At 45.7% G+C, this 26784-nt stretch overlaps 1 protein-coding gene across 2 annotated transcripts in view; it reads right to left on the bottom strand.

The window, feature by feature from the left end:
* Positions 1 to 1433: 1433 nt before the first annotated feature.
* The window catches only part of FAM216A (family with sequence similarity 216 member A), a 68482-nt gene continuing 43131 nt past the window's right edge, over positions 1434 to 26784 (bottom strand). For both annotated transcript variants that reach the window (XM_075323634.1, XM_075323640.1), the window contains 2 exons: positions 4023 to 4095; positions 1434 to 1702 (listed from right to left, as the gene is read on the bottom strand). In XM_075323634.1, coding sequence (XP_075179749.1) covers positions 1609 to 1702; positions 4023 to 4095 — 167 coding nt within the window. In that variant the 3' untranslated portion in view covers positions 1434 to 1608. The remainder of the gene's footprint in view (positions 1703 to 4022; positions 4096 to 26784) is intronic.

The following is a 26784-nucleotide window of genomic DNA, read 5'->3' as shown; positions in this document are numbered from 1 at the left end:
TTGTGACACACCAACATTCCATATAAGGGCGTGGCTGCGCATTCTTCTGAAGTTCTGGCTGCACTGTGGCTCCCAGCTCCACTCGCTTTAATGGAGGCAGGTTTTTTGGCGAATAACTGTAAAGCGCGGGGTTACAATTCCCCCTCAAAACATAGCCTATGACGCTCTCTGGGTCCAGACGTGTGAGTGTGCAAACTTTTGTGGCTGTAGCTGTGACTGTGCAGATGCCAATCCCGGACATACACATACACACATTCAGCTTTATATGATATATATATCTCTATCTATCTATCTATGATTGTAGATAATGTATATCTTTCAAGGGTTTCTGGAGTTTTGGCAAGTGTGCCTAGTGGTCAAGGCACAAAAACTCAGAAATTGTGAGATCTTAGGCCCGTTTCACACATTCAGCATTTCGCCAGATTGCTGGATCCGGCACACTCCAGTACAGTGTAATACAGTACAATGGCATCGCGGCAACCTCCGGTCATACGCTGTCATGTGACCGGAGCAAAATGCCAGATGTGTGAAACGGGTCTTGGGCACCAATGTTATAACAACAAAAGCTCTTCACAACCCATGTATATTGAAATATGAAAGAATGAGTTTTCAGCAGTAGAATGCAAAGTTCTGCTAAATTTAGCACAATGTTAAAGCAAATGGACACCATAGGAGGCTTTTTTTTTTTTCTTCTTTTTCTTAAATGCTTCTGTTTTTGGCAAGTGTTTTCCTTAATTTTTTTTTTTTCTTTTTATATTTTGTCTTCTTCTTGTATCACAGTGCATTGCAGGCAGCAAAATGTGTTCATTATGAATCCATTAGTGGTAGCAGTCCAACTTTTTTTTTGCCAAACCCAAATAGCAAAAATGATTTTTAGCAAAAACTATATGCATTTAAGGGGAATCTGTGACCTTGGAAAATGCTGCTTCTCTGCAGATATAAGGCTAGTCTGTTATAATGCTACCCAGCCACACTACAAAAAGTGCAACTACATGGTAAGAAGCAACTTGTTTTCTCCTGGGGGTCGCTGGCTTTCAATCACTGTGGTGCAGGGAGCAATTACTGTCAATGTTCACATTACTGCTCACTATATTGTGAGTTGCAGCTGCCAAAGTAACGTGGCATGCTTAGAGCCGTGTGACGAGTAAATGTAATCGCTCCGTGTTCCGCCCGACTAACTGAAAGGTGGTGGCACCCAAGAAATTAGTTTTTTTTTTTCCTGGTAACCACATAACCACGCTTTCAGTAGGGCGGCCATGAAGTGTCACAATGCTATTTACCTGCAGAATAACCCCATATCTGTAGGCAAATAGTGTTTGCCAAAATTACAGATTCTTTTTTTTTTTTTAAAAAAAAAATCCCCGAAAATGTCCGTATAATTTGAAGATGAGTGTTTGTTTCTTATAAGCAAGAAGCTGACATTCACTCAAATCTTCTTTCTAGGTTTTTATTAAAGAAATTAAATACAATATACAAGCGATGGTAGGAGACATAAATATATAATTACATTATCTTGGTGATGGATGGTACACAGTCAAGAAAAGCAAAAAAAAATAGAAATTTTAAGTATCTCTTCTTGATATATTACTTTTGCAGTGTTTTCAGCTGTCAGTCGGTCTCATTCATGGAAAGAGAAGTGATTTGCTCACGCATGTCCTCGATGGTCTTTGAAGCTTCAGTAGTTGTAGACGCTGTTTGTACTCTAAACCGCAATAAAAACATCAGTCAGTCAGTGACACAATCAAAATGCATGTGTTACTATGCAGGACATGTGCAGATAAGGCCCCTTTCACACATCAACTTTTTTCACAGTTTTTTGCCATCAGTCACAATCTGTTTTCTCGACGGATCCGTTGCAGATTTTGGCAAAACTGATGCGATGGATCCGTTTTTCGACGGATCTGACTAGCTGGTGGCAAAGTAATACTTGGAGCATGCTCAGTTAAAAAAACAAAACGGAATCCGCCGCCGGATTCAGTCATTTGACAGATGACGACTGCTCCTGCGCCCATAGGCTTCTATTCTACCACACAGATGGCGATGGAATCGTCACTGTCCGTTTTTTTTTTTTTTGACGCAGACAAAAAACTTTACTATGGACGTCGTTTCCTTCCTACGGACAAACATGTTTCGATTAATCCATCGAATGATGGAAGAAACGTGAGGCCATCCATAACTAATACAAGTCTATGAGGAAAAAAAAACTGATATAGCGACATCAGTCGCTGGATCCATTTTTTTTTTTTTGTTGGTACATCTGAATGGCAATGTATTGTGAAGGTATTATTGAATCTCCAAAAAAATACAGCAGCACTCTCAAATGCTATTGAAACTATGTTTAAAAAAAAAAATTAGATACTTAACTAACAAATTTGGCCAATTCATGAAAGCCCAACAGCCAGCGACAAGGCATATCTTTGTTGGGACCCTAATCTATGTCTCCACCTGGGCTAAAAGCCTACAATTTTATGGACAGTAGATCAACTTAGGAACTTGTCCCCCAATTAGGAAACACATCAGTGGTTCATGTTTAAAAAAATCAATTTATTACATTCAATTAAAATACACATTAAAAAACAGTTTATAAATGTTTTTCATATATACATTTTGTCCACCATAAAGATCAGTGTACATTACAGCCAGCGGTTCCCTATATTGTATGCTATACAAGTATATTTTTTATAAAGGGTTATTTGCGCTGACTATGATGTAGTGGGTGCCTATATAATGGGGCGATATTTTCTTCTAAGATCCATGCGCTTAAACTCTGAACTGCTGGCGAATCTTTACATCAGATATAATATGGCTATGCCCTTGCAGGAGGTTGTGCGCACGGACCTCCGAACTTCCGGTCGCGCGTACATGGAGACGGAGCATGCGGTTTAAGCTTGCGTTCCACACGCGCGGCACAGCAGTTCCTGTAGGAGGGGCTGATGATCCGTTCCTGCAGCCAGCAATTACCCCTTGCAATGAGCATACATTTAATGAACAGGTGATGGCACTTACCCTGTTCTAACGTGAGTACAAATAGACAGCCTTTTCCCCACTTAGACACGCCCCCGGAAGAAGCTAGGGCGAAATGGCGATTGGGTGGAGGGACCGTTCACCCAGACCCAGGTGTTGTCTACAGTACCATCAGGTATTTATTGGTTATACCACACTTTGGGTTGCTTTGATTTTACATCAGGGAGATATATAATATACTCCAGCCTTCAGGCATATATATATTTACGATGGCAGCTTTAGTGATTTATTGTTTCAGTGCATGTATAGGTGATTCACCAGCAGCACTGTTCTATATGTCTTTGCCCCTGAATTTTTTTGCACTTCCCTGATATGTGAATTGAGCATTTGGGCACTTTATTGGTCCCTTACAGGATATCTCTGTTTTTTAATGTGTATTTTAATTGAATGTAATAAAAATTGATTTTTTTAAACATGAACCACTGATGTGTTTCCTAATTGGGGGACAAGTTCCTAAGTTGATCTAATTTACGTTTGAGTGGCATGCACAAATGATCAGGTGGCTGTTGATTAATTTTATGGACAGGTAGGATCCAGTGTAATTGAAAATGCTTTAGGCTGAAGTAAGGAGTGCTCAGTCAGAGAGGACTATACTACAAATATAAAAGACTAACCAGCACCTCCAAAACGAACTAGCTGTTGGTCTCTCATGAATTGGCCAATTTGTGTGCTACATCAATTTTTTTTAAACATGTTGTCAATAGCGGTAATGCAGCTCCAAATTCCTATATTCAATGTCTGCATATTATAGCATTCAGAGTGCTGCTGTATTTTTTTGATTATACTGAATTCTCAGCTTGCATCTATTCACACTTGTCTTGTTCTGCTTGAAGGAGCTGGTCAGACTTTTTATATTTGTATTATCTAATATCCCCTAGAAGTAATGCTGCTATTGAAGAATTCCTCCATTATACTATGGGCTAAATCTTAATTGTATTTTCTTTCTCGATGCTATTCGGTTTCAGATTTCAAACCAAGGGTTAAAAAAAAACCTGTACCTCCTCTCATGTCCCATTATTTCTTTCTTCCTTTTCCCTGCAGCGGAAAGATTCAGTCGAGCTTTCTTTGAACCTATGTGAAGTAAAATATCACAGTTCTAAGACCGTGTACAGCAACAAACTAATAAATACATTCCCCACATATGGACACAAAAGGTCTTGTCTGCATGGCCACAATATACTAGTCACACGTCCATTGTTTCCCAGTCTTAAAGAGGTGTTCCTATAAACATTTATCACCTATAATCACCAAAGGATCTTTACCTGTCATAAAAAAAGGAAGTCCTCTGTTGGAACGGAGCAGTAACGCGCACTTTAAAGGTACCGTCACACTAAGCGACGCTGCAGCGATCCCACCAGCAACCTGACCTGGCAGGTTTCGCTGGAGCGTCGCTACACGGGTTGCTGGTGAGCTGTCAAACAGGCAGATCTCACCAGTGACCAGCCCCCAACCAGCAGCGACGCTGCGCTTGGTAACCAAGGTAAATTTCGGGTAACCAACCTGATATTTACCTTGGTTACCAGTACACACCGCTTAGCGCTGGCCCCCTGCACTCCTAGCCAGAGTACACATCGGGTTAATTACCCTATGTGTACTCCAGCTATGTGTGCAAGGAGCAGGGAGCCGGCACTGGCAGTGTGAGAGCGGCGGACGCTGGTAACGAAGGTAAATATCGGATAACCAAGGAAAGGACTTCTTGGTTACCCCATGTTTACCGTGGTTACCAGCGTCCGCAGAAGCCGGCTCCTGCTGCCTGCACATTCAGGAGTTGCCCTGTCGCTGTCACACACAGCGATGTGTGCTTCACAGCGGGAGAGCAACAACTAAAAAATGGTCCAGGACATTCAGCAACAACCAGCGACCTCACAGCAGGGGCCAGGTTGTTGCTGGATGTCACACACAGCAACATCGCTAGCAAGTCGTGCCTCAGCAGCGATGTTGCTAGCGATGTTGCTTAGTGAGACGTGGCCTTAAGGCTACATTCACATCTTTGTGCTGTCTGTTTTATTTTTTCAAGCAAATTGTCTATTCAGGGAGGAAGTAGATGAACTCTAGTGCCACCTATTGGAAGTAGTATTCCTAGTAATCCTAAAAGTCAAAAATGATCCTTTATCGGGCCTTGTTATGTGACTAAAGGCCCTGACACACACAGAGATAAATCTGCGGCAGATCTGTGGTTGCAGTGAAATTGTGGACAATCAGTGCCAGGTTTGTGGCTGTGTACAAATGGAACAATATGTCCATGATTTCACTGCAACCACAGATCTGCCAAAGATTTATCTCTGTGTGTGATGGGGCCTTTAGGATTTATGTCAGATCAGAATTTTCAATTTGGAGACACTGTTTTAGGGTGATTACCCCTAGTCAGAGCAAAGTATGAGATCTGATCTGGCTGTATGAGAATCTATAATGGGGTCTAAGGAGAAAACGTTTCTACTTGCGGAGATCAGAACTTCGATTTGCAGACACTGTGTTTCTTCTTTCTCCCTGAAGAGACTTTTTATATATTTCCCAGAGGAGCATTGCAGATATAAGTCTCCTCACTGGCAGCCAGATTGGTTTATCAGTGTCAGCAAGGAGAAAAGTTTTCCCATTTTCTTCCAGGCAGCATATTCACACTCATACAGCTCTGGCAAAAATTAAGAGACCACTGCAAAATTTTCAGTTTTTCAGATTTTTCTCTTTTATTCTCTAACCTACTGTCATGTCTCCGAATTTCCAAGCAATACATTTTGTATTTGTTTTCTGAAAACGAGAAATGGTCAAAATAACAAAAAAATGCATTGCTTTCAGACCTCAATGATTGATTGCCTCGAGCAATCAATCATTTTTCAACTGGCTCACATGGTACCAAAACTTTTTTTTTTCCTCTCAGACCTCAAATAATGCAAAGAAAACAAGTTCATAATCATTTAGAAACAACAATACTAATGTTTTACCTCAGGCAGAGTTCAGAAATCAATATTTCTTTGTCGCTCCATTGGGAGACCCAGACAATTGGGTGTATAGGCTATGCCTCCGGAGGCCGCACAAAGTAATACACTAAAAGTGTAAAGCCCCTCCCCTTCTGCCTATACACCCCCCCGTGCTCACACGGGCTCCTCAGTTTGTTTTTTTGCTTTGTGCGAAGGAGGCAGACATGCACGCACAGCTCCACAGATTAGTCAGCAGCAGCTGCTGACTATGTCGGATGGAAGAAAAGTGGGCCCATATAGGGCCCCCAGCATGCTCCCTTCTCACCCCACTCTTGTCGGCGGTGTTGTTAAGGTTGAGGTATCCATTGCGGGTACGGAGGCTGGAGCCCACATGCTGTTTTCCTTCCCCATCCCCCTTAGGGCTCTGGGTGAAGTGGGATCCTATCGGTCTCCAGGCACTGAGACCGTGCTTCATCCACAACTCCTGAGGAGCCTGCTGGATAGGAGCCGGGTATCGTTCAGGGACATGGCCCTGCTACTTTAAGGTACTCTGTGTCCCCGTGGGGACCGCGCACAGCAACACTCCAGCATTGCTGGGTGTGCTAGTGCACCGGGGACCGCGGCGCTGACCGCGTTTGTGCCATTATACACTGCAGCTTCGCTGAGTGTGTTTGTGTATGGGGACTACCGCGCTGACCGCCGCTGCCATTGTTTTTTACTGAGGCGCGGCTGGGACTGTTAGTGCGCCGGGGACTCTGTGCCGGCCGCGCTTATACGGCGGCCGCGCTTATAACTCGAGTCCCCGGCTTTTGGGCCTAGTCTCTTTCTCTTCCCGCCCCCAGCCCTGCCAGTCAGGGGAAGGGCGGGACGCTGTACAGCACGGCAGCACTGAGGGCTGGAGCATGCTTTGCATACTCCACCCCCCTCACTGTGCACAGTGAGGCACCAGCTCCCGCACTTTCTGGGTCACGCCCACGGCTCCCTCCTCTCCTCAGGACGCCGGCAGCCATTCCTGTCAGCTCCTAGGACGCTGCAGAGGGGAGACAAACTCTGGGGGACCCAGGCAGGGATTCTGGTGGCCTCACAACCGCTTTAAGCGGGCGGTAAGCAGCACCTGAGGTGCTGGCCCCACTTGTGCAAAAGTGTGATTATAGTTTATATGTTTTACAGGCTATACTTTACACTGTATGGTGCACAGTTGATTTCTGGCTATATACCCTGTTGTGTTGCTCAAAGGAGACAACAATATGGCGCCCACAAGAAGCAGGGGTGCCAAAACACAGGCTTACTATGCTGCCTGCGCCGCATGTACAACCTCGCTACCGGCAGGTTCCACTGACCCTCATTGTGTGCACTGCTCGGTCCCCGTAGCACTTGCTCAGCCGGAGCCTCTGCTAAGGGGGGCCCAGGGGGAACAACCAGCTAACACTGTCCAGGTGACAGGGACGGAGTTTGCAGTTTTTACTGACAGACTTTCTGAGACTATGGCTAAAATACTAGAAGCTTTGCAGTCCAGACCGGTATCTCAGACCATGGGCACTGTGGAATCACTGCCCCCTAATTCCCCTCAGTCGGAACATCAAGGTCCCCCCGGGGTGTCTCATAGATCCCAGGGTGAGGTCTCTGACACGGACCGCAGTCCCAGACCGCCTAAGCGAGCTCGCTTGGAAATCCCCTCGACCTCATCACATTGTTCAGGGTCTCAGAGAGATGACTCTCTGTATGATGAAGCGGAGGTAGCCGATCAGGATTCTGATCCTGAGGCCGCTCTCAATCTTGATACTCCTGATGGGGACGCCATAGTGAATGATCTTATTGCGTCCATAAATAAGATGCTGGATATTTCTCCCTCAGCTCCTCCAGCAGAGGAGTCAGCATCTCAGCAGGAGAAGTTCCGTTTCAGGTTCCCCAAGCGTACAGCGAGTATGTTTCTGGATCACTCCGACTTCAGAGAGGCAGTCCAGAAACACCGAGTTTGTCCAGATAAGCGTTTTTCCAAACGCCTTAAGGATACACGTTATCCCTTCCCCCCTGACGTGGTCAAGGGCTGGACTCAGTGTCCCAAGGTGGATCCTCCAATCTCCAGACTGGCGGCTAGATCCATAGTTGCCGTTGAAGATGGGGCTTCACTCAAGGATGCCACTGCCAGACAGATGGAGCTCTGGTTGAAATCCATCTATGAGGCTATCGGCGCGTCTTTCGCTCCAGCATTCGCAGCAGTATGGGCACTCCAAGCTATCTCAGCGGGTCAAGCCCAAATTGACGCACTCACACGTACGTCTGCGCCGCAAGTGGCTTCCATAACCTCTCAAACGTCGGCATTTGCGTCCTACGCTATTAATGCTATCCTGGACTCTGCGAGCCGTACGGCGGTTGCAGCCGACAATTCGGTGGCATTACGCAGGGCCTTGTGGCTACGGGAATGGAAGGCAGATTCGATTGCCAAAAAGTGCTTAATCGGTTTGCCATTTTCTGGCGACCGTTTGTTTGGTGAGAGATTGGACGAAATCATAAAACAATCCAAGGGAAAGGAAACATCCTTACCCCAGGCCAAACCAAAATTACCCCAACAGAGGAGGGGACAGTCGAGGTTTCGGTCCTTTCGGGGTGCGGGCAGAGCCCAATTCTCCTCGTCCAAAAGACCTCAGAAGGATCAGAGGAACTCCGATTCATGGCGGTCTAAGTCACGCCCTAAAAAGACCGCCGGAGGTGCCGCTACCAAGGCGGCTTCCTCATGACTTACGGCCGACTCACACCGCATCCTCGGTCGGTGGCAGGCTCTCCCTCTTCTGCGACACCTGGCTGCCACTGGTAAAAGACCGATGGGTGAGAGACATTCTGTCTCACGGTTACAGGATAGAGTTCAGCTCTCGTCCTCCGACTCGATTCTTCAGAACATCTCCGCCTCCCGAGCGAGCCGATGCTCTTCGGCAGGCGTTGGACACTCTGAAAGTAGAAGGAGTGGTGATCCCTGTTCCTCTTCAGCAACAGGGTCACGGTTTTTACTCCAACCTGTTTGTGGTTCCAAAGAAGGACGGGTCTTTCCGTCCTGTCCTGGACCTAAAACTGCTCGACAAACACGTAAAGACCAGGCGGTTCCGGATGGAATCCCTCCGCTCCGTCATCGCCTCAATGTCCCAAGGAGATTTCCTTGCATCGATCGATATCAAAGATGCTTATCTTCATGTTCCAATTGCTCCAGAGCATCAGCGCTTCCTGCGCTTCGCCATAGGAGACGAACACCTCCAGTTCGTGGCACTGCCGTTCGGCCTGGCGACAGCCCCCCGGGTTTTCACCAAGGTCATGGCTACAGTAGTCGCGGTCCTCCACTGCCAGGGTCACTCGGTGATCCCTTACTTAGACGATCTGCTGGTCAAGGCTCCCTCCCAAGAGGCATGCCAGCACAGCCTCAACGCTACTCTGGAGACTCTCCAGAGTTTCGGGTGGATCATCAATTTTCCAAAGTCAAATATGACACCGGCCCAATCGCTGACATATCTTGGCATGGAGTTTCATACCCTCTCAGCGATAGTGAAGCTTCCGCTGAACAAGCAGCGTTCACTACAGACGGGGGTGCAATCTCTCCTTCAAGGTCAGTCACACCCCTTGAGGCGCCTCATGCACTTCCTGGGGAAGATGGTGGCAGCAATGGAGGCAGTCCCGTTCGCGCAGTTTCACCTGCGTCCTCTTCAATGGGACATCGTACGCAAATGGGACAGGAAACCGACGTCCCTCGACAGGAACGTCTCCCTCTCTCAGGCAACCAAAGCTTCCCTTCGGTGGTGGCTTCTTCCCACTTCATTATCGAAGGGGAAATCCTTCCTACCCCCATACTGGGCGGTGGTCACGACGGACGCGAGTCTGTCAGGGTGGGGAGCAGTTTTTCTCCACCACAGGGCTCAGGGTACGTGGACTCAGCAAGAGTCCTCGCTTCAGATCAATGTTCTGGAGATCAGGGCAGTGTATCTGGCCCTAAAAGCGTTCCAGCAGTGGCTGGAAGGCAAGCAGATCCGAATTCAGTCGGACAACTCCACAGCGGTGGCATACATCAACCACCAAGGCGGGACACGCAGTCGGCAAGCCTTCCAGGAAGTCCGGCGGATTCTACTGTGGGTGGAAGCCACAGCCTCCACCATATCCGCAGTTCACATCCCAGGCGTAGAAAACTGGGAAGCAGACTTCCTCGGTCGCCAGGGCATGGACGCAGGGGAATGGTCCCTGCACCCGGACGTGTTTCAGGAGATATGTTGCCGCTGGGGCATGCCGGACGTCGACCTAATGGCGTCCCGGCACAACAACAAGGTACCGACGTTCATGGCACGGTCTCAAGATCCCAGAGCTATGGCGGCAGACGCCTTAGTTCAGGATTGGTCGCAGTTTCAGCTCCCTTATGTGTTTCCTCCGTTGGCACTGTTGCCCAGAGTGTTACGCAAGATCAGGGCCGACTGCCGCCGCGTCATCCTCGTCGCCTCAGACTGGCCGAGGAGGTCGTGGTACCCGGATCTGTGGCATCTCACGGTCGGCCAACCGTGGGCACTACCAGACCGACCAGACTTGCTGTCTCAAGGGCCGTTTTTCCATCTGAATTCTGCGGCCCTCAACCTGACTGTGTGGCCATTGAGTCCTGGATCCTAGCGTCTTCAGGATTATCTCAAGAGGTCATTGCCACTATGAGACAGGCTAGGAAACCAACGTCCGCCAAGATCTACCACAGGACGTGGAAAATTTTCCTGTCGTGGTGCTCTGCTCAGGGTTTTTCTCCCTGGCCATTTGCCTTGCCCACTTTTCTGTCCTTCCTTCAATCTGGTCTGGAAAAGGGTTTGTCGCTCGGCTCCCTTAAGGGACAAGTCTCAGAGCTCTCTGTGTTTTTCCAGAAGCGCCTAGCCAGACTTCCACAAGTACGCACGTTCCTGCAGGGGGTTTGTCACATCGTTCCTCCTTACAAGCGGCCGTTAGAACCCTGGGATCTGAACAGGGTGCTGATGGTTCTTCAGAAACCACCATTCGAGCCAATGAGGGATATTTCTCTCTCACGCCTTTCGCAGAAAGTGGTTTTCCTAGTAGCAGTCACTTCACTTCGGAGAGTGTCTGAGCTAGCAGCGTTGTCGTGCAAAGCCCCTTTCCTGGTGTTTCACCAGGACAAGGTGGTTCTGCGTCCGGTTCCGGAATTTCTCCCTAAGGTGGTATCCCCATTTCATCTCAATCAGGATATCTCCTTACCCTCTTTTTGTCCTCATCCAGTTCACCAATGTGAAAAGGATTTGCACTTGTTAGATCTGGTGAGAGCACTCAGACTCTACATTTCTCGTACGGCGCCCCTGCGCCGCTCGGATGCACTCTTTGTCCTTGTCGCTGGCCAGCGTAAAGGGTCACAGGCTTCCAAATCAACCCTGGCTCGGTGGATCAAGGAACCAATTCTCGAAGCTTACCGTTCTGCTGGGCTTCCGGTTCCCTCAGGGCTGAAGGCCCATTCTACCAGAGCCGTGGGTGCATCCTGGGCTTTGAGGCACCAGGCTACGGCTCAGCAGGTGTGTCAGGCGGCTACCTGGTCGAGCCTGCACACTTTCACGAAACACTATCAGGTGCATACCTATGCTTCGGCGGATGCCAGCCTAGGTAGACGAGTCCTTCAGGCGGCGGTTGCCCACCTGTAGGAAGGGGCCGTTTTACGGCTCTATTACGAGGTATTATTTTACCCACCCAGGGACTGCTTTTGGACGTCCCAATTGTCTGGGTCTCCCAATGGAGCGACAAAGAAGAAGGGAATTTTGTTTACTTACCGTAAATTCCTTTTCTTCTAGCTCCAATTGGGAGACCCAGCACCCGCCCCTGTTTTTTTGTGTACACATGTTGTTCATGTTGAATGGTTTCAGTTCTCCGATATTCCTTCGGATTGAATTTACTTTAAACCAGTTTATAATTTTTTCCTCCTTCTTGCTTTTGCACCAAAACTGAGGAGCCCGTGTGAGCACGGGGGGTGTATAGGCAGAAGGGGAGGGGCTTTACACTTTTAGTGTATTACTTTGTGCGGCCTCCGGAGGCATAGCCTATACACCCAATTGTCTGGGTCTCCCAATTGGAGCTAGAAGAAAAGGAATTTACGGTAAGTAAACAAAATTCCCTTCTTTGTAGAATAACCATGATTTTTAATCACAGCTTTCATGTGTCTTGGCATGCTTTCCACCAGTCTTTCACCCCGCTTTTGGGTGACCTTATGCCACTCCTGGTGGAAAAATGTAAGTTCTTCTTTGTTGTATGGCTTGTGACTATCCATCTTCCTCTCGATTACATTCCAGGAGTTTTCAATGGGATTCAGGTCTGGAGATTGGGCTGGCCATGACAGGGTTTTGATATGGTTATTTTCATATGGCTTTTGATATGATTGACCTAGCTGTGTGGCATGTCATATTGTCCTTTTAAGCTCTGCCGAACATCTGGTCGTCTAAAGGCTGCTTTACACGAGTCAATCCATCGTGCGATTTATTTGGCAAAGTTTTTTTTTTTTTTTGGTTTGTATCGCTGATAGGTAGTTGTCCATGTGTCACACGTTGAGTGTTGTCAAACGACCACAAAGCGCTCATCGATATATTGATTGGCCATGGCGGACGTCCAAAAGGCTTCACACATGTTTTCCTTTGGTCAATCTGTCTTTTGTATGGGCGTAATTAGGCAAACTATACAGCCCTCCGTGACGTTGTCTAGATTGTTGCACGCCCTGAATTCTTCTGACCTGCTCAATCCAGTTCTGCTAATGTGGTTGATTGGTTAGATCCCATATATATTGTTTCTCTTCTGCGTCTGTCTTTGTTGCCTCGTGTGTCCTTAGCATCATTCTTGTTTGTTGTTTGTGGTCTGGTTTATGTCGATTTTGATCCAAAAAGGAAAGATTGGCATATAACAACTTACCACAAATAAGGGATAACAAGGAGTGAGGGCGGAAAATCCAGCGAACAAACAAACGTAAGAAAAATTAGGAATAATGCACTATAAAACACTGTGCATGACGCCAAGGCTGAATGTTCACACATCATGACTACAGCTCCTTATTTTATAACAGTAATAACCAATCAAAACGCATCTGCTACAACCAATCCGATTAGATTAGGCGTGATTATTTAAAACCACAAATACGCCCTGAACGTTTACTGACGTCACAAACAACTACGAGGATGGCCGATTACACGGTGTCACACTTTGCAATGTGTCGTTCATTAAGACTAAACTGAACGATTTTATGGAATTAAACGATGAGTACACGATGGCCGAATTTCAAACGATTAGGCACCGGTTGGACTCGCAAGGAGCTGTCACATGAGGAGATGTCGTTACGAATGACGGAAGTGCGTCACAAAATCCGTGACCCCAACGATGCATCGCACAATATATCGACTCGTGTAAAGCAGCCTTTAGACTGAGACCTGGAGAGGCGTACAAGCCACAGTTTCTTGCACCCACTATGAAATTTGGTGGAGGATCGGTGATGATCTGGGGATGCTTCAGCAAGGCTTGAATTAGGCAGATTAAACATTGCGAAGGACGTATGAATCAAGTCACATACAAGGTTATCCTGGAAAAACAGTTGCTTCCTTCTGCTCAGACAATGTTCCTCAACTCTGAGGCCTGTTTTTTCCAGCCTGACAATGTGCCATACCACACAGCTAGGTCAATCAATGTGAGGATGAGGGACCATCACATCAAAACCCTGTCATGGCCAGCCCAGTCTCCAGACCTGAACCCCATTGAAAACCTCTGGAATGTAATCAAGAGGAAGCTGGATAGTCACAAGCCATACAACAAAGAACTGCTTACAAGACGCATGAAACCTGTGATTAAAAATCATGGTTATTGCACAAAATATTGATTTCTGAACTCTTCCTGAGTTAAAACATTAGTATTGTTGTTTCCAAATGATTATGAACTTGTTTTCTTTGCATTATTTGAGGTCTGAAAGCAATGCATTTTTTGTTATTTTGACCATTTCTCATTTTCAGAAAATAAATACAAAATGTATTGCTTGGAAATTCGGAGACATGTTGTCAGTAGTTTATAGAATAAAAGAACAATTTACATTTTACTCAAAAAATATACCTATGAAGAGAAAAATCAGAAAAACTGAAAATTTTGCAGTGGTCTGTTATATTTTCCCAAAGCTGTAGTATTATTGATCTATACACAGATCTGTGTCTCTGATTTGTGAGATTCGGAGCATGTCCTATATACTCATCCACTTGGTGGATCAGACTTGTTATATCTGTTTTTTGCTGATCCATTATTAAATTTCTAAATGTAAATGGATAAAAAAAAGATTCACTCTACCTCCTTCAGTCTTTAAAAACGGATGAGGAAAAAAAAAACAGTTGCACAATTGAAGCAATACAGATGCCATATGGTAGAAACAAAAGTCCATTTTATGAAGATATAAAATTAGACAGTTGTGTAAAAAGACGTTTTTATGCACAAATGAACCCAAAACTCTGGCACATTAGCTTGATAAATATGTCACAATTTCTGTTTCCAGTTTAATGTTTTCAGCCTAATTCTGTAGTTTTTAGAGCTACATCTTCATAAAAAAATTGAATGATATTCTACAACTGAAAACTTCCTAATGATTAGCCATAGACTGTATGCAACCTTTCCAGCCAAAAACTATTGGATACTAAACACAGAAATATTCTGCAATTATTCTCTTTGGTTTTTGAACAAAGCACTTTACATACAGTTTCCATTTTCACACAAATAACAGGAGACAGAAAAAAAAGAAAATGTGAAGAAAAAACAATTTTATCATCATGGATAAAATATAACGCTTACAACATAGTGCATCCAACTTTATAGGAAACAATCAAAAATCCAAGAATCAGAGCATGAATAAAAATATTGCTATACACATATCATCAGACCAAACTAAATATGCGTAACGACAATCGAGAACACTGAGCTGCAAGATGTCAACATTGCGTTGGAGTTCTGAATTTAGCCTACTCCGCTAAGATTTGTGGAAAAGGCGAGGGAGCACTCAGAAAGGCCACCAGACTCTTACGCCTGCTTTACACCTTACGATCCAGCATACGATATCGGATGCGATCGTACCCGCCCCCATCGTATGTGCGGCACATTCAATTTGTTGAACGTGTCGCACAAACGAGTAACCCCCCCGTCACACGTACTTACCCGTCCATATGACCTTGATGTGGGCGGCGAACATCCACTTCCTGGAGTGGGAGGGACGTTCGGCGTCATATCGACGTCACGCGGCAGCCGGCCAATAGAAGCGGAGGAGGGGAGATGAGCGGGACGTAAACATTCCGCCCACCTCCTTCATTCCGCATTGCCGCGGGACGCAGGTAAGCTGCTGTTCATTGTTCCCGGGGTGTTACACACTGCGATGTGTGCAACCCCGGGTATGATGAACAACCTGACATTCAATTTTTAGGAATTGAACAACGTGCATGCGATGAACGTTTTACCGTTCAATCGCAATCGCACGTAGCTGTTGCATGCTACAATGTAACTTACGATGCCGGATGTGCGTCACTTACGATGTGACCCCGCCGACACATCGTAAGATATAGTGTAGCGTGTAAAGCGCCCTTTAAAGGGAATATGTCACCAGGTTTTTGCTACCTCAACTGAGAGCAGCATAATGTAGACAAAGAGATTCTGAATCCAACAATATACTTCTTAGTTTACTGGATGCAGCGGTTATGACACAAGCAGAGTTCTTAGATGCAGCATGAAGCAAAGCTCAGAAAGTTAACGCCGCCCACACCACTGCTTTCTGTATACATTGTCAATTGACAGTGAGCTGATTATCAGCAGAGGGGGCAAGGGTTGGACAGGGGCTCTTGAGCGCTGTAGTCCTGGCAGTGATAATCTCCTGGTGATAAAACCTTTATTGTGTGGAAACAACAGCACACAACGTAATAAGTGACACAACCCTCAATTCAGTATTTTAATCCCTACATCATGCTATCCTCAGATTACATAGCAAAAACTGCTGACATGTTCCCTTTAATGAGATATTAAATGGCAACCCTGCAGTATCTAGTATTTGCTTATATTCGTGCTTAGTAGTTATTTTCTGGTAGACTTCTTAATTCCTAAGAATAGTATTACAACCCCTGGCAAAAATTATGGCCTCACCTGGCTCTGAGGATGTTCATTCAGTTGTTTACTTTTGTTTAAAAAAAAAGCAGATCACAGACATGGCACAAAACTAAAGCCATTTCAAATGGCAACTTTCTGGCTTTAAGAAACACTAAAAAAAATCATGAAAAACATAATGTGCTAGCCAGTAACGGTTACTTTTCAAAACCAAACGGGAAAAAATTATGGAATCACTCAATTATGAGGAAAAAATTATTGAATCATGAAAAACAAACAAAGAAAAGAACACTCCAACACATCTCTAGTATTTTGTTGCACCACCTCTGGCTTTTATAACAGCTTGCAGTCTCTGGGGCATGGACTTAATGAGGGACAAACAGTACTCTTCATCAATCTGGCTCCAACTTTCTCTGATTGCTGTTGTCAGATCCGCTTTGCAGGTTGGAGCCTTGTCATGAAACATTATCTTCAACTTCCACCAAAAATTTTGAATTGGATTGAGATCCGGACTATTTGCAGGCCATGTCATTGACCTTATGTGCCTTCTTTCAAGGAATGTTTTCACAGTGTTTGCTCTATGGCAGGATGCATCATCTTGAATGATTTCATCATCCCCAAACATCCTTTCAATTGATGGGATAAGAAAAGTGTCCAAAATTTCAATGTAAACTTGGGCATTTATTGAAGATGTAATGACAGCCAGCTCCCCAGTACCTTTACCTGTCATGCAGCCCCATATCATCAATGACTGTGGACATTTACATGTTCTCTTCAGGCATTCATCTTTATAAATCTCACTGCAACAACACCAAACAAAAGTTCCAGCATCATCACCGTGCCCAATGCAGATTTGCAATTCATCACTGAATATGACTTTCATCCAGTCATCCACAGTCCACGATTGCTTTTCCTTAGCCCATTGTAACCTTGTTTTTTTCTGTTTAGGTGTTAATGATGGATTTTGTTTAGCTTTTCTGTATGTAAATCCCATTTCCTTTAGATGGTTTCTTACAGATCGGTCACAGACATTGACTCCAGTTTCCTCCCATTCGTTCCCATTTGCTTGTTGTGCATTTCATGTTTTAGAGATATATTGCTTTGTTTCCTGTCTTGACGCTTTGATGTCTTCCTTGGTCTACCAGTACGTTTGCCTTTAACAACCTTCCCATATTGTTTGTATTTGGACCAGATTTTATACATAGCTGTGAACAACCAACATCTTTTGCAACATTGCGTGATGATTTACCGTCTTTTAAGAGTTTGATAATCCTCTCCTTTGTTTTAATTGACTTCTCTCGTGTTGGAGCCATGATTTATGTCAGTCCACTTGGTGCAACAGCTCTCCAAGGTGTGATCACTCCTTTTTAGATTCAGACTAACAAGCAGATCTTATATCTTATTTGATGCAGGTGTTAGTTTTGGAATGAAAATTTACAGGGTGATTCCATTATTTTTACCTCAGAATTGAGTGATTCCATATTTTTTTCCTCGTTTGGTCTTGAAAAGTAACAGTTACTGGCTAGCACATTATGTTTTCATTTTTTTTTAGTGTTTCTTAAAGCCAGAAAGTTGCCATTTGAAATGACTTTAGTTTTGCCATGTCTGTGATCTGCTTTTTTTTTTTTAAAACTCGTTTTATTGAAGGTTAAGTAAATCATTACATTGAGGGATAAATCAGCAAAATGTACAGTAAAAAAAAAAATACCTGTAAACTAGTTGATAATCAGAGTAATAAAGCATCAATAATCAAGTCAACGTCTGTTACTTTCAGCATGGCCTTAGTACATTAAACATAACAAAGGTGTCAGCTCGCGAGGCATATCCATCCTGAGCCAAAAAGCCCATGTTAACAAGGAAAGTGCAACCCAGATTTCAGGGACCTCATCATAATCCTGATACAGTATATCTTGGATCACATGTTTCTCCTTTCCTCTCACGGAGCATTATTGATTATTATTGCAATAATACCGACTGTAGGTTATCAGCTAGGCAACCGGGTGATCCTCCGGTCAAGGGCGATCCCAGCCATCTACCCCATATTTTGTCGAATTTATGTAATGAACCTCTTGTCTTATAAACAAATTGTTCTGACGGGATTATAGCATTTACCAATGCAATCCAAGAGGCTCTAGTTGGGGGATGAGTGCTCATCCAATTTAATATAATGCCCTTCCGGGCCAGAAACAATACCTTTTTTATTAATACATTTTCATCTTGGGACCAGGAGTGTACATCCACCACCCCAAATAGACACAGAATTGGGCACAGAGCAACCCCTTTTTGAAGTATGGTGGAAAGAGTCGTTACAACCTCACTCCAATAGGAGAGAATGGCCCGGCAATCCCATATCGTGTGCCAGAAATCAGCACCGCCTCTCCCGCATCTCGGACAACCCACCCCCACTAAATTATTCGCCTTTTTCATCTTGTTTAGTCTCTGGGGAGTGATACAACTCTGGTGTATTATATATAACTGAATCAGTCTATTATTAATTGCGGGAGAGACCAGCGTGTGGGATTCGACAATGTCGTCCCACACTGCATCATCAATTTCAGGAATCCTGGCACTCCACCTCTCCCGGATAGAAAGAGGACTGTTCATGACCTTGGCCCGAATAAGGGAGGAGTATAATTTGGAAATAAGGCCGCCAGGGCCCTGTGATCTAATAATTCCAATGATTGGAAAGGAAGAGAATCTAACCCCACGACCAGAGAACTGAGCCCGAAAGGCGTGCCTAATCTGGAGATACTGAAACCCATGAGATTCCGGCAGATCAAATTCCGTACGCAGTTGTGCAAAGGGGCGGAGTTCACCATCCCGGACCAGTGATCCCAGGGAGACTATTCCTCGATTCCTCCATTCGCCAAACCCCGGCAGCCCACAAAAGTGTGGAAGGTCCAGGTTATCCCATATGGGTGTCTCAGTTGGTATATCCTGAAATCCGAATATGGCTTTAGTCTCTTTCCAGATCCTGGCCCCTAGTTTGTGTATCGGGAGGATGCGGCCCTCTTGTGATCTGTCAATAGTGGCCAAAGGAGATCCACCCCTGTGAACTCTGCCAGGAGTCCCTCCGGAGAACCCCTTACCCCAGGAAGTGTCCACCGACCCAGATGATATTTCAATTGTCCGGCCAGGTAGTATATGTACAGATCAGGAAGGGCCATACCCCCCATGTCCTTGGGTCTCTGTAATTTGACCAACTGGACCCTCGATCTGGACGTGCCCCAGACAAAGGTGATCATTAAGGATTCCAGGGACCGAAAGAAAGAGCGAGGAATCTGTACAAATACATGCTGGGTAATATAAAGACACTTTGGTTGCACTATCATTTTAAGGAGGTTAATCCTTCCCGCCACTGAGAGCGGGAGTTGGCTCCATCTATTAAATTTCTCCCCAAGGTGTGATAACAGGGGGGCAATATTTCTTGCTATCATCTCCGAAGGGCTTCTCGCCAGTATAATCCCAAGGTATTTAAAATGATCCACTACTGGAACCCTACATATGCGGGTGTTCGCCATTTCCTCTCTGTCCCGGGACAGAAAGAGGAGGTACGACTTTGACCAGTTTATTGACAGACCCGAGAACTCCCCGAATCGGTCAATTAGTTCCACGGCTCTAGGAATGGAGGAATCCGGATCAGATGCGAACAATAGCAAGTCATCTGCATACAGAGACAAGCGTTCATCTCCCCTACGGTGTCTCACTCCCCGGTAAATTGGGTCCGCCCGAATGCGCACCGCCAGCGGTTCCATGGCGAGGGCGAACAGGAGAGGGGATAGGGGGCATCCCTGTCTGGTTCCCCTCCCCAAGGGGAAAGTTTCTGACACCCCGCCGCCCACCTGAATGTTAGCAGATGGGGATTTATATATAATCTCAATCCATCTAATGAATTTGTTGCCGAAACCAAATGCCCGCAGTACCTCCAACAGGTACGGCCATTCTATAGAATCAAAGGCTTTGGCCGCATCCAGGGAGACCAAAGCCCAATCCTCCTCTAACTTGGTGCCCATCTGTAAGACCACCTCCGCCCTCCTCAGGTTATCCGAGGTACTCCTACCCGGAATGAATCCAGACTGATCCTCATGTACTATGGAGGAGATCACTTTATTGAGTCTAGTTGCTAGAATTTTGGTAAGAATTTTGTAATCAGAGTTTAACAAAGATATCGGTCTGTACGAGCCACAATCTAATGGGTCCTTATCTGGTTTCAATAGTAGAACGATGGTTGCCTCATAGAAAGAATCAGGCAACCATCCCCTGCGGAACGAAGCCTCAACCGTCTCCAGGAGGGCTGGAGCCAGATCCCCCTGATATTTGTCAAATATCTCAATCGGGAGTCCGTCTGGCCCAGACGCCCTACCCCTATTGAGGGCTCCCATCGCCTCCACTATCTCCTCCATACTAATGGGCTCATCCAAGGCCGATGTCTGGGCCAAAGTCAATCTGGGAAACTCCAGATCTCGTAAGTAATCAGTGATCTCCTCCCTTGACACGGTCAGCCTGGACTCATATAGGTTCTTATAGAAATCCAGAAACACCTCCAGAATACCATTGACGGAAGTGACTGATTCACCGCTAGGGTCTCTAATCTTAAGGACCACAGGTGAGCTATTGGATTGGTGCACCAAGAACGCTAGTAAACTGCTAGATTGGTTCCCTTGCTCAAAATATCTCTGGTTCGTGAAGAAGACATGTCTCTTAGCCTTATCTTGCAAGTACAAAAGATATTTCCTCCCAGCCTGTAGCCACTGAGATCTATTTTCCTCAGAAGGGTCCGAGGTGAATCTATGTTCGAGCACTCTATTTTGATTGGCCAATTCCTCCTCCTCTCTGGCCGCCTGTTTCTTGAGATAGGAGATAGAGGAGTGACAGCATCCCCTCAGATACGCCTTAAGCGCGTCCCAATAAGCCGAGCGATTCTCTTCCACGGAGTTCGTCTCAGTGTATGCCCTGAGCTGGTCAGGAATCCTATCATTGGTACCAAAGAGTGAGAGCCACCAAGGGTTAATCTTCCGTGACACTTTACGAGATTTACATCCCTCCCATTTAATGCCTACAAATACCGGGGAGTGATCTGATACTGATCTGGGCAGGTGACATACCGATTGTATATGGGCACAGACTCTTTCATTTCCACAAATGTAATCAATTCGAGATAATGAGTTTTTCCCTGGAGTATAGCATGTATATTCTCTCAGTACTGGGTTGAAAAACCGCCACATGTCGTACCATCCTACCTCCTGTAGGAATGCACTCAGTCTAGTTTGTATCGTAGGGGAGATCGGGACCTGTCGGGTGTTGAATCTATCCAGTCCCGGGTTATTGATCAAATTGAAGTCCCCCATGCAGAGCACCAAGGCTTGTGGGAATTGTGAGGCAAACTTAGCCGCCTCATACAGAATCGAGATTCCCATCGCAGGGGGGATGTATATGGCTAGGATCACTATCATTACCCCATCAATATGAGCCTGGATAAACACATACCTCCCCTCATTATCCTTTATAATCTTACCCGGGTCCCACCGCAGTGCTTTATGGATTAGTACCGATACTCCCCTAGAATATGAGGAACGAACAGAGTGAGCTGACCATTGAACCCAAGGCTTCTGGAGCACTCTAGTGGTCTCCAACAATAAATGGGTCTCCTGTAAACATACAATCTGAGCTTTGGATCTTTTGATATGTGCAAATACTGCCGGCCTTTTCCTGGATGTGCCCAGTCCCCTAACATTCCATGTCATCAAGCTTGAAGCCATTGAAAGATATCACTTGCTAAATTGAATGAAAAAAAGTCCAAACTTAACCTACAGTAGAACTGGGGTAAACGTACCCTTAAATACAAACAATCGGTTGCACTCACACAGCCGATAAGAACTGGTCCAGTAATGTGACCAGGAGAGATTTTCCCTAGCAACGACTAGGGTGAACCAACGTGGCTAGATGGTGTACTTGGTACGGGGGTGTCCTCAAACAAGGGCTTAAGCTTCTCCTGCAGTCCAATAAATTGAATTACCCTGCAACATAACCTTTAATCGTGCCTAAGTGAAAGGACCAAGAATAGGTGAGTATAGAAATAAGGGAGAGGAAAGACGAGGAAGAAACAGAGAGGAAAGAAAAGAAAGAGAGAAGAAAGAAAAAAAAAAAAAAAACAGGGAGGGGGGGGACGAAATAGAAGTGTGAAAAAGAAAAGAAAGAGGGCAAGGGGAGGAGAGAGAGAGAGGGAAGAAAATGAGATAAGAGGGAGGGAGAATATAGAGATATGAGGAGGAAAGGGGTAACAGTGGGCAAAACTGGGAGGAAACTGGGGGAAGAGAGGAAGGGTAAAGGGGGAAGTTGGAGAGAAGAGCAGGGAGAGACTTAGAGTAGGAGGGGAGTAAGAGGACAAAGAGGGGGTAGGGGGTGGGATGGGGAGGATGGGGAATTAAGCAAATAAGAGGGGAAGGGGGAAGGAAGAGATGGAAGTGTGAAGGAAATGAGAGGAGAATTTGCAGGTAATCTTAAGTTATAAGATATTATGATGTATGGTAACCTTAGAAGCTGAATACAACTCTAAAAGCAAAATTCAGCAATATGAACTTAAGTGCGTTGCCAACTGTTGCGAACCCAAAGTAAAGTCCCATGTTGGATCGAAAAATACAGGATAACACAAGTTCGCTGGAAAGTGTTCTTGGTGCCGCAACTGCGGTCTGGCCCAAGTCCCGCCTGATGTCAACTCGGTCCGGTCCCACAAGCGATGCACCTGCGACCGAGTGATCCGGAGCTCAAACTGGGCTTAGCAATGATCGCAGTGAACGCAGGCCACATCGCATCCCAGGCGCGACCTCAAGCTGCCCAGACCGAGAAGGGCCGACCTGGAAACCGGCTCAATGGAAGGCCAATAATAATCGCACCCAGTAATTCACATGCTTCCGGAGGGCCACAAGCGCATCAGCGCATCCTGATAAGTTCATCAGCTTCTCAACGAACTGGAACCAGGAGATCAGGGCGTGGGCACAACTGCGATCCCGACCCCGCTCCACTCACATGACAGAAGAGGTGTAGAAAACAAAACTATTTCGCGCCTTTGATAACAAGGGACGCCGAGTACCTGCATAGGATGATCATAAAACGATCACAACAGCGATTTCAGACACGACGTCCCAAGAATTAGGATCGCATTACCGACCTCACTCCGGAGAAGATGAAATAAGTGTATCAAAGCCGCGACGCCAACACAACAACGACCCTCCAGGCATCGCCCATAACTGTAACGCATCAGCGCTTCCTCTTCAGTGTGTTGATCCAGTCATCCGCCTCCGCAGGAGAAGTAAAGAAAAGGGAGCGCTCTTGATAAACCACTCTGAGACGAGCTGGGAAGATCATGGAGTAGGCAATTTGATGTTCTCTAAGGCGTTTTTTCACTTGAATGAAGGATGCCCTCGTTTTCTGAAGAGACGCAGAGAAGTCAGGGAAGATCAATATGGAAGCGTTGTTGTGTAAGATCGGGCCCTTGCGTCTCGCCGCACCAAGGATCGCATCTCTATCCCTGCTGCTCAGCAGTCGGGCCAGGAGGGGTCTGGGCTGCGCTCCAGGGGGAGGAGGTCTGGCCGGCACCCGGTGGGCTCTTTCTATGGCGAAGGCCGCTGACAGTGTCGCATCAGGGAAAGTTTCGGAGAGCCATGTTTCCATGAACTTACATGGGTCGCTCCCTTCTGCTCTCTCCGGCATCCCTAGGATTCTTAAATTGTTGCGACGCAGGCGGTTTTCCAGATCGCCAGCCCTCTGCGCCCAGTTGTTTGCCGCGCTTTCCAAAGAGGACAATCTGCCCGGCGTCGCTCTTGCGCCGTCCTCCAGCGTGGAGATCCGCTGTTCCGTCTCCATTACCCGCTCTCTCAGATTTTGCAAATCCAGCCTGAGGAGACCCACATCGATCTTAACCTCCTCAATTTTACCCGTCAGCGACACTTTTGAATCCTGGATCGCTGCAAGTAATTGCGAAGTAACTTGCTGCAAGGTCAACTCCTGCGATTCCTTGGATCCAGCCTCCATGTTCTCCTCCTCCTCCTCACTGGCTTCCCGCTCTGCCTGTTTGCCGGCGCCATCTTGCTGGGAGTCTCGGGCAAATTTCTTCAGCTTCTCAGCCGCCGCAGCACTGCGACCTCTACTCATATTACCGCTCAGAATGATCACCGCACCACAGGTAATCTGTAGGTGTATTTAGGCACCAATTTCGGCAGGATTAATAGTATATATCAGCGTTGGACTGCGGAGCTGCTCTCAGATGCGACCGCTCATGCTGCCTGCTGGCCACACCCCCCAGGTCTGAGCGTGATCTGCTTTTTTAAACAAAAGTAAACAACTGAATGAACATCCTCAGAGCCAGGTGAGTCCATAATTTTTGCCAGGGGTTGTTTTCATTTTGATTATTTTTTATAGCGGGATCTGTCATCATGTTTATAGACCCCAAACTAACATGATCTCTATAATGTAAAGTCCATATTTCTGTTTTATAGCAATCCATTGGCAATTTTTTATACAAGAGAGTCATGAGTATGAGGGTGCATGGTCCTACACTTACAACTTTCTCTCCACACTACTTGTCTCCTCCCGTGGCCAGTCTCCTGATAGTGACTTATAAGTAACACTCCTCTTTGAACAGCCCCCTGCCTGAGATCTCATGCGAGCGCTGTTTGTCTCAAGGGCAGCACATGCGTTCTGTGCATGTACCATGCCTGGCAATGATTGCACTTCTACAAGAGTGATATGTCTATCAATCATTGACAGGCTACCGTTGGAGGAAAAAATGGAGGGAAGTCAGAGAGCTGTACGTTTACAGCTAAGCGCCATGCACTTGTAACTCATTTACATACAAATTGTTACATATGTATCAATAATACAGAGACACAAACTTATAATACAATGGTATGGATGTAATCAACATTACAGGGACTTTACATAGATGATGTGATTTTGGAGACTAAAAACCTGCTGACAGATTTCCTTTTAACTGTTGGAGGGCTCATGTAGAGCCAAAAGAATGTCAATAGTTGTTGTGTGCCTGGAAGAGGATACAGGAGAGGAAGAGCTGTGGAGAATAAAGCGCAATAGGGTCTTACCCTTATAGGCACAGGGCAATAGGCAAGGGGAGCAATTATACTCACCAACTGTAGTTGTGAAAGTCACAACTACTGTACTCGCATTTACAAATGGATCCAGGCAGCGGCAACCCAAAGCGGCTGATAACAGAGAACAATTGTAGAAAAAGGGTTTCTATACCGCGCCAATGATCACAAAACTGGAAGTCGGATTGATGTGGCTTTATTGTAGCATAGGTCTACGCGTTTCAGGAGCTCTGCTCCCTTCCTCAGGACCATAGAAACAACATCAAATCTCTTCCTTCCTATTTAGGACCTCGGCCCTATTACCTACATGTGAGGGTATTTGTTCGATAGGGGTTATCTTTAATTTAATTTTCTTATCATGATGTAGGGTCACATGTCGAGACAGGCCATGTAACATGAACCCAATCTTAATGTTATGCCTGTGTGAGTTTAACCTCTTGTGCAAAGGCTGTGTTGTCCTTCCCACATAACGCTTTGCACAATCGCATTCAATAAGATAAACGACATAGTCCGACTGACATGTAAGGTGACTTTTTATACAAAACTCCATTCCTCCCGGTTTGAGACCAAAGTTCAGCCTTCCATGCTGGATGTTTTTACAGCACAGACAATTCTTAGCGTAGCATTTGTAAGCACCCACCATTTTATTCATGACAATAGGAGTGTCAAAATCTCTAAGCCTACTGGGGGCTAAATGATTTTTGAGGGTAGAGGCCCTCCGGTATGTAACCCCAGGATGACTAGGTAATACATTTTTCAAAAAGGGGTCATTGTGCAAAATAGCCCAATGTTTTTTGAGGATATTTTTGATTAAATTTCCATCGCTACTAAACGTGGTTAGGAAATGGGAAGAAAAATTTAACCCCGAGGTACCCTGAGATATAGTCATATTGCTCTCCTTTTTATGGATAAGATCGGACTGTTTAAGACTCTTATTTGTCTGATAGGCTCTTTTTATAGTGGCCATAGGGTAGTTCTTCTCCCTGAATCTTTCTCTGAGTATCGCTGCCTGTTCATTGAAATCTTTATCAAGTGTGCAATTCTTTCTAATCCTCTGGAATTGGTTTCCAGGGATATTAAGTAACCATTTCTCATAATGGCTGCTAGTGAAATTTATATAGCCATTCGAATCCACAGGTTTAAAAAAGGTTTTCGTAATAATAATTCCATCAATATGTGATATCGTGAGGTCCAAAAAATTAATGGACTCTACACCAATAGTAGGGGAGAATTCTAAACCCCAATTATTATTATGTATACTCTATAGGAAGTGAGGGAGGTTATTTTCACTATTATCCCAGATAATTATCAGATCATCTATATATCTCTTATAAACTACCACATTTTTGAAAAATTCGGAGGAATCTATATATATAATTGCCTTATTCTGTCTGTCTGTCTGTCTATCTGTCTGTCTATCTGTCTGTCTGTCTGTCATGCTCCGAAATTGTGTCCTTACGGTGACACAAAGCTGATTGGCCGCTGGGCTCGCCATGGCCCCGCCCCCCCACACGGATTGGCCTCTCGCCCCGGCTCTCTGCAGGCCCCACCCCCCTCACGCAATCCACGCTCGCTCTGGCCCAACTGACACGGAGCCCCGATTCCTAGGTGAGTACACACACACACATCAGATCACA

The sequence above is a fragment of the Anomaloglossus baeobatrachus genome, chromosome 1, assembly GCF_048569485.1.
Source record: "Anomaloglossus baeobatrachus isolate aAnoBae1 chromosome 1, aAnoBae1.hap1, whole genome shotgun sequence".
In the NCBI taxonomy this organism is placed as follows: domain Eukaryota; kingdom Metazoa; phylum Chordata; class Amphibia; order Anura; family Aromobatidae; genus Anomaloglossus; species Anomaloglossus baeobatrachus.
This window is presented reverse-complemented; position numbering and strand designations above follow the sequence as displayed.